This window comes from Triticum urartu, chromosome 4, assembly GCF_003073215.2.
Source record: "Triticum urartu cultivar G1812 chromosome 4, Tu2.1, whole genome shotgun sequence".
NCBI classification, from domain to species: Eukaryota; Viridiplantae; Streptophyta; class Magnoliopsida; order Poales; family Poaceae; genus Triticum; species Triticum urartu.
In genome coordinates this window covers 442,441,221-442,455,186 of record NC_053025.1, presented here as the reverse complement: position 1 = coordinate 442,455,186, position 13,966 = coordinate 442,441,221, and the positions used below count along the sequence as shown (strand labels likewise).

The window sequence follows — 13,966 nt, the reverse complement described above, 5'->3', positions numbered from 1 at the left end:
AGTCCAAATGATACGAAACTTGACAGGCGGTCTACCGGTAGTAAACCAAGGCCGCTTGGCAAGTCTCGGTCCAATCCAGAAATGTTTAATCCCCACACACGAAAGAAAGCTAGAAATGACCACCGGAGGAGAAAGAAGCGCCGGAATGCAAAACGGACAACGGGGAAAATGCTCGAATGCATGAGACGAACACGTATGCAAATGCAATGCACATGAAGACATGATATGAGATGCATGACAATGACAACAACACACGGAGACAAAAACCCGAACCCGAGAAAATAAAATAACTTAAGCCGGAAACGGCAAGAGTTGGAGTACAAATAGGGAAAGATACATCCGGGGTGTTACACTGGCCCACCTCTCAGGATTCAACACGACCCCACTCGTCAGGAAGTAAATGTCAAGGTGCTTGACCCGACGATAGTGCACCCGTTTGGCATTTGTGATGTTGGGCTAAGGAGAGAAGCGGAAAAATGAGGAGAGTTAAATAGGTGGGGCAAAACTGAGCACAACCAACGAAAGAGAGGCATGCAAATAGAAACCCCAAAAGAAAACGTATGTTAGTTGGATGGTTGGGTGAGTGGCCTTATTTCTGGTCCGCTAGGGTAAATGGAATATTCTATTAGATATTGTTCCATCAATAATGAGATATATGATCCACCAAAATAAATTGCTAATGCATGATGCCAAGAAGTATACCGCTACAACTATTTAGAGGTAATTGCACCCTAGATACATAAACTTGGCCGGTGGGAACAAACTAGTACAAAAATTTCAAAAAACATTCACCACGGGTATACAAACTTGGTCTTTGGATTCATACCAGGTAAAAATAACTCTTGGATCAACACATGTCATGTTCTTTCTTTTAATTTTGTTGTTGTGTATATCAGTCCTACTTCGCCAAGTGATCTCCAGTAGAGTGGTCGTCCGCTAGCAACCGGCTGCTTGTAGTAGCCTTGGTCGCCTATGTGAGACTCATTGTGCAAGAGTGGTCAGGCAACCCCCCCCCCCCCCGACCCTTGTGTTGCACGGTGTGCCCATAGGGAAGCCCGTGCAGGAGGCCATGGATGACGACCTTGTAGTGAGCCCATGTCATTGACAACGTCATATCCTGTTGATGCGACCAACGTCAGCTAGCAGCCTTGAGACCCTGGTCGTCAGCTTCGCATCATCTCATCAACCAAACGAGCTTTCCCGCTGAATGAATTGGCTAGATCTATCCACAATCGTCGCTGTTGCTCTATTCTTCTCCTCCTCTGGCCAAGCACCGCCGCACGTGATCTCTTCCACCAGTGGGCCCCCGGTCCTCCTCCCTGCCTCCTCAACTCCCCATAGTCCCAGAAGCCATTGAAACCTTCCTAGGACAGTTGCATCATGATGGATGGCACTGCCATGCGTCAACTTGGTGGCGCAGACTGCAGCGATCGCACACACTACAACATTAGGGTTGGACCTACGTGTTGTGGTAGGAGCGCATGTCATGCGCGTGGCGAGTCGGTGCCTGGGCCACTACATCTTCACATACCCCTCATCTCTCTCCCCTCCCTAACATTGCCACCATCTCTCATGCAATGGCATGCGCTTTGCCACCTGCTGCACCTTCGCATTTTGTGTGTGCGTCATCCTAGGGCGGTCACGCGAACGATCAGAAATCATATCCTTGCTAAAACCAATCCAATCCATGAAAAGCATCGTATTGTAACACTTGTTAAAAAAAGTGTTGTGAATTCTATTGAGTTGCACAGGAGTAGATAAAAGCTCTTAATCTATTAAGGGCTTCTCTATCATGCGCGCGCGAGAGCGGGGGCCCTCTGCTTTTCCTCTCACCTCTGAAGTCCAAAAAAAGCTTGTCGTGCATCCAAGCGACCACAATGACGACGAGCCCTTTGACGGTCCGCTCGGTGTGCTCAACCACACCTTCTCCCTGCCTAGCTGCCAGCTCCACTTTGACGCCGGCGAGCGCTGGGCCGTTCTCAGCTCCGCCAGCTATGACAACGACCCCAACATCGATGAAGTGGACCTTGAGTTCCTCACCATCCACAAGATCGACCACTCATTGGGCCAGCGGCACGACGACAGAGTGTGGCGTCTCTGTACACCATGGGGAATGAGGAGAGGGCTACAGCCGCAAAAATAGTATACAAGGGTTTTTCATCATATTAAAAAAAGCACATATGTCGAGCCAAGATTGATTTGTACTCCCTCAGCCCGAAAGATACTTGTTGGAGTAATGGATGTATCTAGACGTATTTTAGATCTACATATATTTATTTTTATTCATTTTTATGACAAATAATTTCGGACGGAGGGAGTACATGATATGAACCCAAAAGCCAAGTTCGTGTACCCGCGGTAAACATTTTTTAAAAGTTTTTGTACCAAATTATGTATCTGGAGTGCAATCATCTCAACTACTTACGGTCTAGTGATTTTCAATCCTAGCATTACCTAAGGCATACGACAAATGTATTTTTTTTGAACTGACCTTACGTGTACTTGTGAGCATAACTCTGGCCCTTTCGTTCATCGAACCTGGACACCTTCCTTCGGATGCACAGAACCTAGACAGAGATGTCAGTATGCTCCATTTCAGGATCCCAGAACCAATAATGGCAATGGTAACCGTCAACATATAAACACACATGAGCGGACAGTGTACTCTCATTGGTTAATTCATCCCCCATAAAGCTTCTATCAGTCAGGATAGCGTCCGCATGAGCAGCGTAATCCCAAGGCATTAAGGTTTGCGTAGATCTCAGTAGATTAATTGCAACCATGCACAACCTTTTCTCCCGTTCTTTTATTTGTTTGTTTTTATCTTTCTTCATTGGGATGGCTGTAGGAGCTAGTAGAAGCGATATAATCTGTAAATCTTTGTTATAGAGTACAGTAAATCAGCGTATGAGATTATTATAAATAGCGCGCAAAAGGGGGAACCGCATTCTGTGATAGCTAATTAATTGTAGTCACTTTGTTTATGGAGGATTTGCATTAGCTCACTATATTTATGTGGTGTTTGATTTGGAATTTGGCCAAACTTCAAAAGCCAAAGTTATGCCTAAAAAAACACTACGTATATATACCTGGTCCAAAACAAGGTCGTGGCTTTCTTGCGAGTAGTTCATAATTCGTCGAAGATTGCAAGGACTGCTTATACATAGTACATGCAAGGAAAAACAAGTGTATTTACATTCATATAGGGTCTCGTTATCGTACCATCGGAAGTCATTCCACCTTATTTGGGCCGCATTTGCAACTTTCGGCTTGAGCAGTGTGGCGGGCTAGCTTATATTAGCGTAATCTTCTTTCCTGATCAGGTGTGTCTTAGATCTTGTTGGCATGATTACACCGATGTGGAACTTTTCGATTAGCTAGTGAACTAATAAATTTCGACAAACCCTGGACTCATTTTTAGGGATGTGCCACTAGTCTAGTACGCGTGGATATTTGCTCTTCTCTTTGGTAAGTCATCCATGACATGTCTTCTTTTGGGTATGATGACACATTGGCTTTTTATGTCTTGGTAGTCTGTCAAAAGCTAGTGGTATGGCAATGCCTAATCGGCAAGTGGGGGCATCATTACTTCGACGAAAATACCCTAGGTCTTCATTGGTTAGGCCTAGTAATGGCGACTTATTGAAGGCACCAATTGCGTGGAGTTGTGCAGAATCTGCTATCTCGGGTGCAGATCAATGGTGTGGGCTTCAGTGGTTGGATCAGAAACAATGGCACATATGACCATTATCACTACAGGTGATGTATGCTAACGCTCGTTACGACTTACGACATGATCACAATTGACTATTTCTATTATACTTAAAAAAGGTTGGTGATGTGAATCCTTAGTGTCCCAAGTCCCGATAAGGTTGTCCTGTTGTTGCAGAGGCCAAGAATAATTTTTTATCATCTTGACCGTGGTGCGTTAATAAAGTTCATGTTGTTTAATTTTTTACAAAGATGGCTTTGCATGAAATGTCTTCCCATATTTTGCATGGGCCTAATTAGTTGTATGTGCTTGTTGTCATCATAAAGGTGGAAGCACCCGGATAGCTAACGTCATTTTATGAAGCAAAACATGTATGTGAGAGAACTCAAATTTCATTATGTCTATTAGAAATTGATTGTACATCCACTTCTGAACCCAAGCGAGCTACTTCACTACTTAGGAATGTGTTAATGTTTTTCATGCTCTGCAAGGAATGAGTCACTTGACGCAAGAAATCTTGAACTGCTTTGAATATGTACTCCCACTCCTCATGCACCACATAGTTGAATTGGTTATACCTCCTTATCATTTTTAGTATACTTACATTGATAATTACTCCGTACCCCAACGCGAGTTCCATGAGAAATTACATTTGAGATCACATATTGTATACTCTTAACATGTAAACCGCATTTTTGTACGCAAAACGATATATTACATAAACTAAGGGCTTGGACGATTTTTCTCATGAAAATTTTATTGAGCTATATTAGAATAATTAAGAAGGTATATTGAGAATCATAAAGAGGTATAAGTAATACTCCTTTTGTAAAGAAATATAAGAGCGTTTAGATAAATGATCTAAATGCTCTTATCTTTACATATGAAGTATATTTGTTTAAGAGGTATATTTGAATGTGGGAGTACATAAATTCAGAAGTTTTGCTCTTCAAGCCTGGTCAGGGAAGAAGACACTGCTAATATAAGCTAGTCTGTCACACTGCTCAAGCAGAAAGTTGCAAACGCGGTCCAAATAAGGTGGCATGAATTCCATGCAGACGATAATGAGACCCTATAAATGTATATATGCCTGCTTGTATGTAAAAGTAGTCCTTGCAATCTTCGAAGAATTATGAAAAAGGGTAATATATTAATCACAAGAAAGCCACGGCCATGTTTTGGACCAGGTACATATGCATACAGTGTTTTGTTAGGCTTAACTTTGGCTTTTGAAGTTTGGCCAAACTCCAAACCAAACGCGACATAACTATAGCAAATCCCCCATGAACAAAATGAATACAATTAATATATACTCCCTCTATAAAAAATATAAAAGCGTTTAGATCACTAAGAGTATATGTATATATGTATGTGCAACCAGTGGCAGAGGTAGAGGGTGGACAGGGTGGGCCACGGCTCACCTTGAGATTAGGAAATGACATTTATACCATAGCAAAAAGTCGTAAATAAATAAAAGAAAAATTAAATTTACATGCACAATTGCACTGTTGGCCCACCCTAGCCCACTGTGCTAGGGTCCGCCACCATGTGCAACCCTTAAATCATATTCTCAAAATGCACTAAAATGCGGGAGCTCCTGTACACCGCTGGCTGCGGCAAAGTGCCCGCCCTTCACACATGAGAGGCTAGCCTGGGCTGGCCCATTTACAGTTGCACGCGGCGGCATCCCGAGATGAAAAATCGCAAAAAAGAAAAACCAGTAGCGCTACAGCTGGAACTCAAACCGGTGACCTCGTACTAATTGGCCCGATGTGCAAACCACTCCCACATACACGCTCTCATGTTCAATTCGCAGCGCAACATTAAAAGACACATGCGGCAGACAAAACTGGAACATTAATTCGCAAAAAATCCCCAAAACTACAGTCCATGTATTGGGTAGAACCGAGCACCTACAACTGAATTTTTCGAAATTACGAATATTTTCTTCAAAACAAAAACATTTTCTGGATTTTCTAACAAATTTTGTAAAACATAAACATTTTCATGATGTGAACAAATTTGGAAAGAGGGAACATTTCTTGAATTTTTGAACCAAAAATAAAAATGTTTACATTTTTTTCAAACTTCCAGAACATTTTTTTGAAACTCCTGAAAAAATAAAAACATGAACAATTTTTTAAATTTGTGAACAATTTTTTAAAACGGGAACATTTTTTGAAGATTGTCAAAAATTTGGAAAAAAATCAAACATTTTCTGTAAAACAAGAACATTTTTTGAAAATTCCAGAACAATTTTCGAAGATTTCAAAAATGCAAATAATGTTTTAAAAAATGAACATTTTTGGAATTTGTGAACAATTTTCAAAAAATGCGAATTTTTTTTAGAAGAGGAACATTTTTAAAATTTATGAACAATTTTTTAAAAGACGAACATTTTTTGAAATTATGATTTTTTTTAAAACTGGAACATTTTTTGAAATTTTCAAGAATTCTCGAAAGATGGTCTTTAAAAAACTAAACTCGAAAAATAAAATAAAGGAAAACGCAAAAAAACAAACAGAAAAAAATAAGAAAGAAGAAAAAGAAACAGAAAAGCGGAAAAAGAAGAAAAGAAAAGAAAAACCAAGAAGTAGAACGGTAATCCATCAGTAATGGGCCGGCCCATGTAGCTCACTCGCTCCTGTTTCCTGTGCGTTCCTTTGCCAATTTGCCGCAATTAGCGTCAAATAGGATATTCCTTAAAATGCTACTCTCTCCGTCCCATAATATAAGAGCGTTTTTTACACTATACTAGTGTATAAAACGTTCTTATATTATAGGATGACGTTTATCAATGACTATCAATATCGACTAAAAGTAAGTATTTCCAACTAGTATAAGCTATGAAGTCCCTCTTAGATAGTTGGACGTTCTGTTTGCTTCTTAAGTTAATGAGCTAACAATGGTGGCGTTCTGTCGACACCTGCTGACATTTCTTGACCACTCCACCGCGATATACACTTCGATCGCATGCACAGCGTTACATTGCTTACAACGAAATCGCAGATCATTACCACTGACATGCATCCACCCACCTCTCACCAACTGCAGATGCCAACGGCGCCGACGCCCCGCCTCAGACCGAAGCGGGCCACGGCGCCCCTCGATGCGGCCGCGAGAGCCCGCCTCGCCGCTCTCCCCAGAAGCGACGACAGCAGCGGCAGCGAGCACGAGGCGGCCGCACTCTCCAGCCTCATCAACGATTACCTCCTCGAGACGGACGCGACAGTCCCGTCGGCCACCCTCGCGGTGGAAGGCTCCTCTGATCTGGATGACGAGCCTAACGGCGACACCAGCTCAACGGCGGCGGCCGACATGCTTGCGGAGATCAAGGACAATCTTGACCCAACCGGTAGCAGTGCTGACGAGCTACGCCGCCGGCTCGTCTTTGCCGTGGCGGATGCCATGCGAGGGTTGGATGATCTGCGGCCGAACCAGTCGGCTTTCCGGCGCGCCGTGATGTCCCGCCTGCGCGAGCGTGGCCACGACGCCGGCCTGTGCAAGGTGCGTTGGGACAAGTCGAGTGGCGTGACCGCCGGGAGCTACGAATACATCGACATCGTCGCTGGCGGGGACGAGACAAGGTACATCGTGGATGTCGGCTTCGCGACGGAGTTTGAGGTCGCACGGTCGACCGAGGAGTACGAGGCAGTTCGGACGGCACTACCGGAAGTGCTGATCGCGCGCCCGGAGCACCTCAGGCAGGTTGTGAAGCTTGCAGCGTCCGCAGCACGGCGCTCGCTCAAGAGCAGCGGCCTCAGTGTGCCGCCCTGGAGGAAGAGGCGGTTCATGATGACCAAATGGCTCGGGCCCTACAAGCGGACGGTTAACTCTATTCCGGCACCAGCGGGTACGGCATTAGGCAGCAGTGGCGTGGTGGCCGTCTGCCGGACCATAGTTGGCTTCGCCCCTCAGACTACCTTGGGGACGTCGTCAGGCTTTTGGGGGTGAGGTGTGGTTGGAATTTGAAAAATGCTAGTATGTAAAGTTTGCAGATTGCATGGTAGATCGCTAGGGGTTTGATTTAGAGAAATAGAAATGCACATATTTATTGGAGTATTAAATTGTTTTTTTAAGGAACGAGTATTAATTTGTTAGGTCACTAGATATTTGTTGTCTTGTTGATACTTTGCTTTCCTTAATCTTGTAATATTTATATAGTTCTTATATAAAACTAGTAAAAAGGCACATGTGTTGCAATGGAAAAGAAAATCATAATCTCTAATGGCCATGAACATATTTTGTTGCATCACCGAGATCCACTATCACTCTCAATTTCATGAAATTATGAAAAAAATTAAATCATAAACATTTTTTAAACTCGTGAACATATTTGAAATCATGAACATTTTTCAGATTCGTGAACACTTTTACAAATTTTCGAACATTTTATACTATTTGCAAAAATAAAATATAGATTGTGAACATTGTTTAAGCAATTTTCTTGAATTGGCGAACATTTTTTTGGAAATCGATGGACCAATTTTTAAATTTATGAAGATTTTTTTGATTTAGCGAACATTTTTTGAAATGCATGATCATTTTTTGAATCAGCGAACATTTATGAATGAATAAACTATTTTGTAAGTCACAAACAATTTTCGAATTTTTAGGATATTTTTTCATTCATGAATATTTTTTGAATTGGCAAAATTTTGTTCAATCTCATTAACATTGTTTAATACGCAAACTTTTTTGAAAAACATGATTTCTTTTATTTCCCAAAAAAATGTTTTCAAGATTTCAAACATTTTTTGAATAAGCAAACATTTTTTATAAAATCACGAACATATTTTGAATCCACAAAATTTTATGATTTATTAAACATTTTATTTCAAAATTCTATTTTTTAAAAAATTTGGAAATTTTTGAAGTCCCAATTTATTTAAACTAGAAATAAAATAAAAAATAAAAACAGGCCGCCCGGACATTGGCCGTGCCAAACGGGCGCGACACGTCTTCTCCCAGCGAGCAGAGCACAATATAGGAGGTCTTTACTGCATGGGCCGGCCCGGGTGGGGATTCCCCTGTGTAAAACATTTTTTATCACTTATAGACGACATTGGTGGTTAATATTTAGTAACTTTAGGAGCAGAAACAATAACCCTTTTATTATTAGGTATAGATTAAGAACGAGCGAAATATTTTTTTAGGCCAATGATAGGCGTCGGCGCGTCGGCCGAAATTTCGGCCAATCGCACCTGGTACATCTGAGTAGCCGTCCATATCTTATCCTTGTCCCATACGCAAGCCCATCATACTCGCTCTGTGTTTCCTTCATGGTCACCGCACACCTCGCCGCCCTCGAGCTCATCAACGTGGCTCGCATAGACGCAATAGCGCCCCCTCGCTTGCAGCACTGCCTTGCCCCGCTCGCCCGCACTCAAGGCCTTGCCGCCCGCATGCTCACTGTCGTCGCTTGTAGAAACAACAACCGCCCCCTTATAGCTTCCCAAATGCGTATGCAGCCCCTATTTGCGGGTTGGAGCTCCGGCACATACCGGTTGCAGCTCGCCGTCGTCGGTCACCGTTGGATGCAGCTCCACCAGCGGCTGCAGCTCGCTGGCCACCAGTTGTAGCACCGTCTGTGCTGGTTGCAGCTCCCGACCTTGCTGGTTGTAGCAAAATCCGATGACAATTGCAACAAAAATGTAGCCACCGCCGTCACGGGTCGCATTGTCAACGTGAATGGTTGTAGCAACTCTCACCGCTGGTCATAGAAAAAGCCGACGAAGGTCGTCATTGTTGCCGGTCGCATCATCAACGTGAATAGTTGTAGCAATTCTCATCGCTGGTCGTAACAAAAGCTGACAAAGGTAGAAGCAAAATCGTCGCCGTCATCGAGGGTTGCAGGTTGCGACATCGACATGAATGGTTATAGCATTTCCCATCGCCGGCCATAGCAAAGACCGATGAGGTTGAAGCAAAAATTATCATTATCGCTATCGACATGAATTGCTACAGCTATTCCCATCGCCGGTCGTAGCAAAAGGTGGCGACAATTGCAACACCGAAACTCGTCAGTTGTAGCTTTGCTCGTCGGTTGAATAAGGAGAGAAGAAAGAAGCAACAAGGCAAGAGGAAGAAGAAAAAACAGAGAAAAAAAGAAAAAAGAAGTTGTGCAAAAGAGATAAGAAAGGGGATATCTCGCTTGAGCCCACGAACGCACCTGGCACAGTTGCTTCCGCATAAAAAGGCAAGCAAGCGAGGGGCAATCAGCCGAACGCTCGGCCGGTCATCCGGAGGTAAACGTTCCCCCTTTTTTAAGCGAAATATTTTGTCTGTTTCTCTACTCTCATGCCACATCATGCATGCTTCGTCTTGCTCTCACCATTTCCTCATCCCCATCTTCTGTTCGCTCGCTCTGTAGTCCGAAGGTGAGGGGGCGAGGAACTCGACTGCCCCCTAAGTCATTTATATTCTATGTATATTGCTGGTTTCTGGTGTGTACCATGTGCTTGGCCAATAATGAGGCTACCGTGTCCGGATCCGCTCCTAGTTTATCTCCCTTCCTTTGCCCCCAGGTAATCGTGTTTCCTAGGGGTCGACAAAAAGCTCATAGCTCGCCAGTTTAATGAGAGCCCGCTAATGCGGCCCATTAAGCTCATCGCGTTGCATTTAGCTCACTATGCTGAGCAAGCTTAATGAACAAGCTAATGAGCTTCATGATCAGCTCGTTAGTTGGGCACACAAATGATTATTATCTTAAGTGGCATTCTTTCGTGGTGGTGTAGTGTAGCCCATCTATTCCATTTAATGAAATCAACCTAAACCCATAAGAGGCGTATGTATGGTTTGTCCCAGAACTTGGCAATTCATGTGTGGGCAAGTTGTTAAAGAATTTGACTGCATGTTCAATATTTATGGTAAAGCTGGTTAAAAAGCGCTCACAAGTGTGATGAGCTTCAAACAAACGAAGTCAATCGGTTTTCTTGTTTGTTAAGCTTACAACGATTAGCGTGCACGAGCAGGTCGTTAATCCACCCTGGTGATGGCGACGTGGCGGATGAACTAAGGAATTTGGGAGTGGTCTCTATGCTAGATTCCCGTTGCCATATCCATGGTGAATCATTTGTCTAATTTATTCTCACTGCCTAATAATACCCCGGTCATCTGGTTCCCTAGTCAGTTTTGGTTACCCAAGATTACTCCAGTCAATATGTAGTACCCAACTCTTCATTATCGTTGCTTGTCTACCTAGTGGCTACAGGAGAGAGAATAGGTTTTGGCACATGGATCCAAGTTTGCATATGGTATTGACACGTCTCCGTCGTATCTATAATTTTTTATTGTTTTATGCCAATATTCTACATCTTTCATATACTTTTGGCAACATTTTATATTATTTTTGGGACTAACATATTGATCTAGTGTCCACTGCTAGTTCTTGTTTGTTGCATGTTTTTTGTTTCGCAGAATATCCATATCAAACGAAGTCCAAACGTGATAAAAATTTACGGGGATTTATTTTGAAATATATGTGATTTTTGTGAAGAAGAATCAACACAAGATGGTGCCTGAGGTGGCCACGAGGCATCAGGGCGCGCCCAGGGGGTGGTCGCGCCCTGGTGGCTTGTGAGCACCTCATAAGTCGGTTTCCCCCTTCTTTCGCCACAAGAAAGATAATATCCAAAAAACATGTTAAATTTTAGCCCAATCGGAGTTAAGAATCTCCGGATATTTAAGAAATGATTTTCGGCCAAAAAACAGGAACGTGAAAGAGAAGAGAACAGAGAGGGAGATCCAATCCGGAGGGGCTCTCGCCCCTCCGCCGCCGTGGCGGCCATGGACCAGAGGGGGAACTCTCCTCCTATCTAGGGGGAGGCCAAGGAAGAAGAAGAAGGAGGGGGGCTCTCTCCCCCTCTCTACCGGTGGCGCTAGAACGCCATCGGGGCAACCATCGTGACGACGATCTACACCAACCACTTATATTGTTATCCAATGATGTATGGTCATCCTATAATGTTTGAGTAGATTCGTTTTGTCCTATAGGTTGATTGATGATCGTGATTGGTTTGAGTTGTATATTTTATTTTGGTCTTGTCCTATGTGTCGTGAAACCGTATGGGATTACCACTGTAGGATGTTGCAATACGTTCATGATTCGCTTATAGTGGATGGCGAGAGTGACAGAAGATTATACCCGAGTAAGGGGGTTGTAGTGTATGGGAGTAAAGATGACTTGTTACTTAATGCTATGGTTGTGTTTTCACCTTAATGATCTTTGGGAGTTTCGGATGCTTGCTAGAGTTCCAATCATAAGTGCATATGATCCAGGTACGAAAAGTATGTTAGCTCATGTCCATCCCTCATATAAAATTACAATAATGATTACCGGTCTAGTTATCGATTGCGTAGGTATAAAACCTTCTCTTATGTTACAAAAAGCTTTCTACTAAATAAATAACTTTTATTATCTTGCAAATTACTCGTAGTTTTATTCTCGCTAAGTACCTCTAGTTTTATCCTTGCAAACTTATCCCTACACCTACAAAATAGTTTCATACTTGTTCTAGTAAAAGCGAACATTAAGTGTGTGTAGAGTTGTATCGGTGGTCGATAGAACATGAAGATAGTATAAATCCTACCTTTAGCTACTCGTTGTGTTCGACACTCTTATTTATCAAAAAGCTACAATTGATCCCCTATACTTGTGGGTTATCAAGACCTTTTTCTAGTGTCGTTGCCAGGGAGCAATAGCGTGGGGTGAATATTCTCATATGTGCTTGTTTGGTTTATCACTAAGTATTTTTTATTTTTATGTTCTAAGTTGTTCTCTATCTTTACTTATGGATATGGAACATACAAAAAGAATTAGTTGTACTTGCGCTACTCATGGATATGGGGAACCTCCTAAAACCCTCGATGCTCGTTATGTGAAAAATATTAGACACTACTTTGATAGTCCTGAGAAAACCGGTTCAACTTGAGAATGGGAGACACGTTGGATCAACGTGAATATTTTAGGGATTATCGCTTGACTTAAAAAGGGAAACTCTTATGGGATCAAATTGATTATTTGCAATGGTATGCTTGCAATTTATGCTTGATATATGATTATACTTGTTGCTCTAGGATAAAGGCTCCACACCTTCCCTTTTCATGTGAATTTAATGACAATGAAACCTTGCCTTATGCTAATTAATGGCATATATGATTATTATGATGTGGAACAAATAGAAGAATTTGTTGCTGTTAAGGGTGCTTATGAAATTGAATCTTTGTTTGAAAAGTATGAAGATTGTGATGATGTTGTCTATAGATTTGAAAATTTTGCTATACTTAAATATTTCTATGAGAATTAAAAATACAATGCCGATATTGATGCATTTATTGAGAAAGTCTCCGCTGTCCAAGAAGAGACAAATATTTTTCAGGAATCTATGGAAGAAGAAATTGATGACACTATGAGCTCATTAGATGAAAAGGATGACAAGGGGAGCGAAGAACAAAAAAAGGAAGAGCAGATTAGCTACCCGTGCCCACTTTCTAATGAGAGTAACTCTTCAACATACACATTATTTAATTTCCCTTCATGCTTACCGAAGTATGAATGCCATGATGATTGCTATGATCCCGTTGATTTGTTTGAAATATCCCTTTTTTATGAACTTGACGCTTGCTATGCTTGTGGCCATGATGCCAATTTGAATGATACTTATGGAGATGAACTTGTTATAGTTCCTTATGTTAAACATGGAATTGTTGCTATTGCACTCATGCATGATAGTCCTATTGTATTTTTGAATTCTCCTAACTACACTATATCGGAGAAGTTTGCGCTTATTAAGGATTATATTGATGGGTTGCATTTTACCATTGCACATGATAGTTTTGATGAATAATATATGCATGTGCTTGTGATACATCTCCAACGATCTATAATTTTTGATTGTTCCATGCTATTATATTATCCATATAGGATGTTTTATATGCATTTATATGGTGTTTTATATGATTTTTGGGACTAACCTATTAACCTAGAGCCCAGTGCCAGTTTCTATTTTTTCCTTGTTTTTGAGTTTTACTGAAAAGGAATACCAAACGGAGTCCAATTGATGTGACAATTTTTGATGATTTTTTATGGACCAAAAGAAGCCCCCGGAGTAAAAGAGTTGGGCCAGAAGAGTCCCGGGCCGTTCACGAGGGTGGGGGCGCGCCCTACCCCCTTGGGCGCGCCGCCCTATCTCGCGGACGACTCGGGCACCTCCTTGACTTGTTCCCGACGCGAAAACTTTCTATAAATACAGA

The 13,966-nt window shown here is 42.2% G+C and overlaps 1 protein-coding gene across 1 annotated transcript; it reads left to right on the top strand.

Moving 5' to 3' along the window:
- Nucleotides 1-1,792: 1,792 nt before the first annotated feature.
- Nucleotides 1,793-7,666, top strand: LOC125554785. The gene is made up of 2 exons (XM_048718207.1): nt 1,793-2,086; nt 6,722-7,666. The coding sequence occupies exons 1-2, from the start codon at nt 1,793-1,795 to the stop codon at nt 7,664-7,666; spliced, it is 1,239 nt and encodes a 412-aa protein (XP_048574164.1).
- Nucleotides 7,667-13,966: the final 6,300 nt, after the last annotated feature.

Coding starts and splice junctions, on each gene's coding strand:
- LOC125554785 (XM_048718207.1), top strand. CDS start 1,793: ATGCGCGCGCGAGAGCGGGGGCCCTCTGCTTTTCCTCTCACCTCTGAA. Junction 2,087..6,721: donor GCCAGCGGCACGACGACAGA/GTGTGGCGTCTC, acceptor ACGAAATCGCAG/ATCATTACCACTGACATGCA.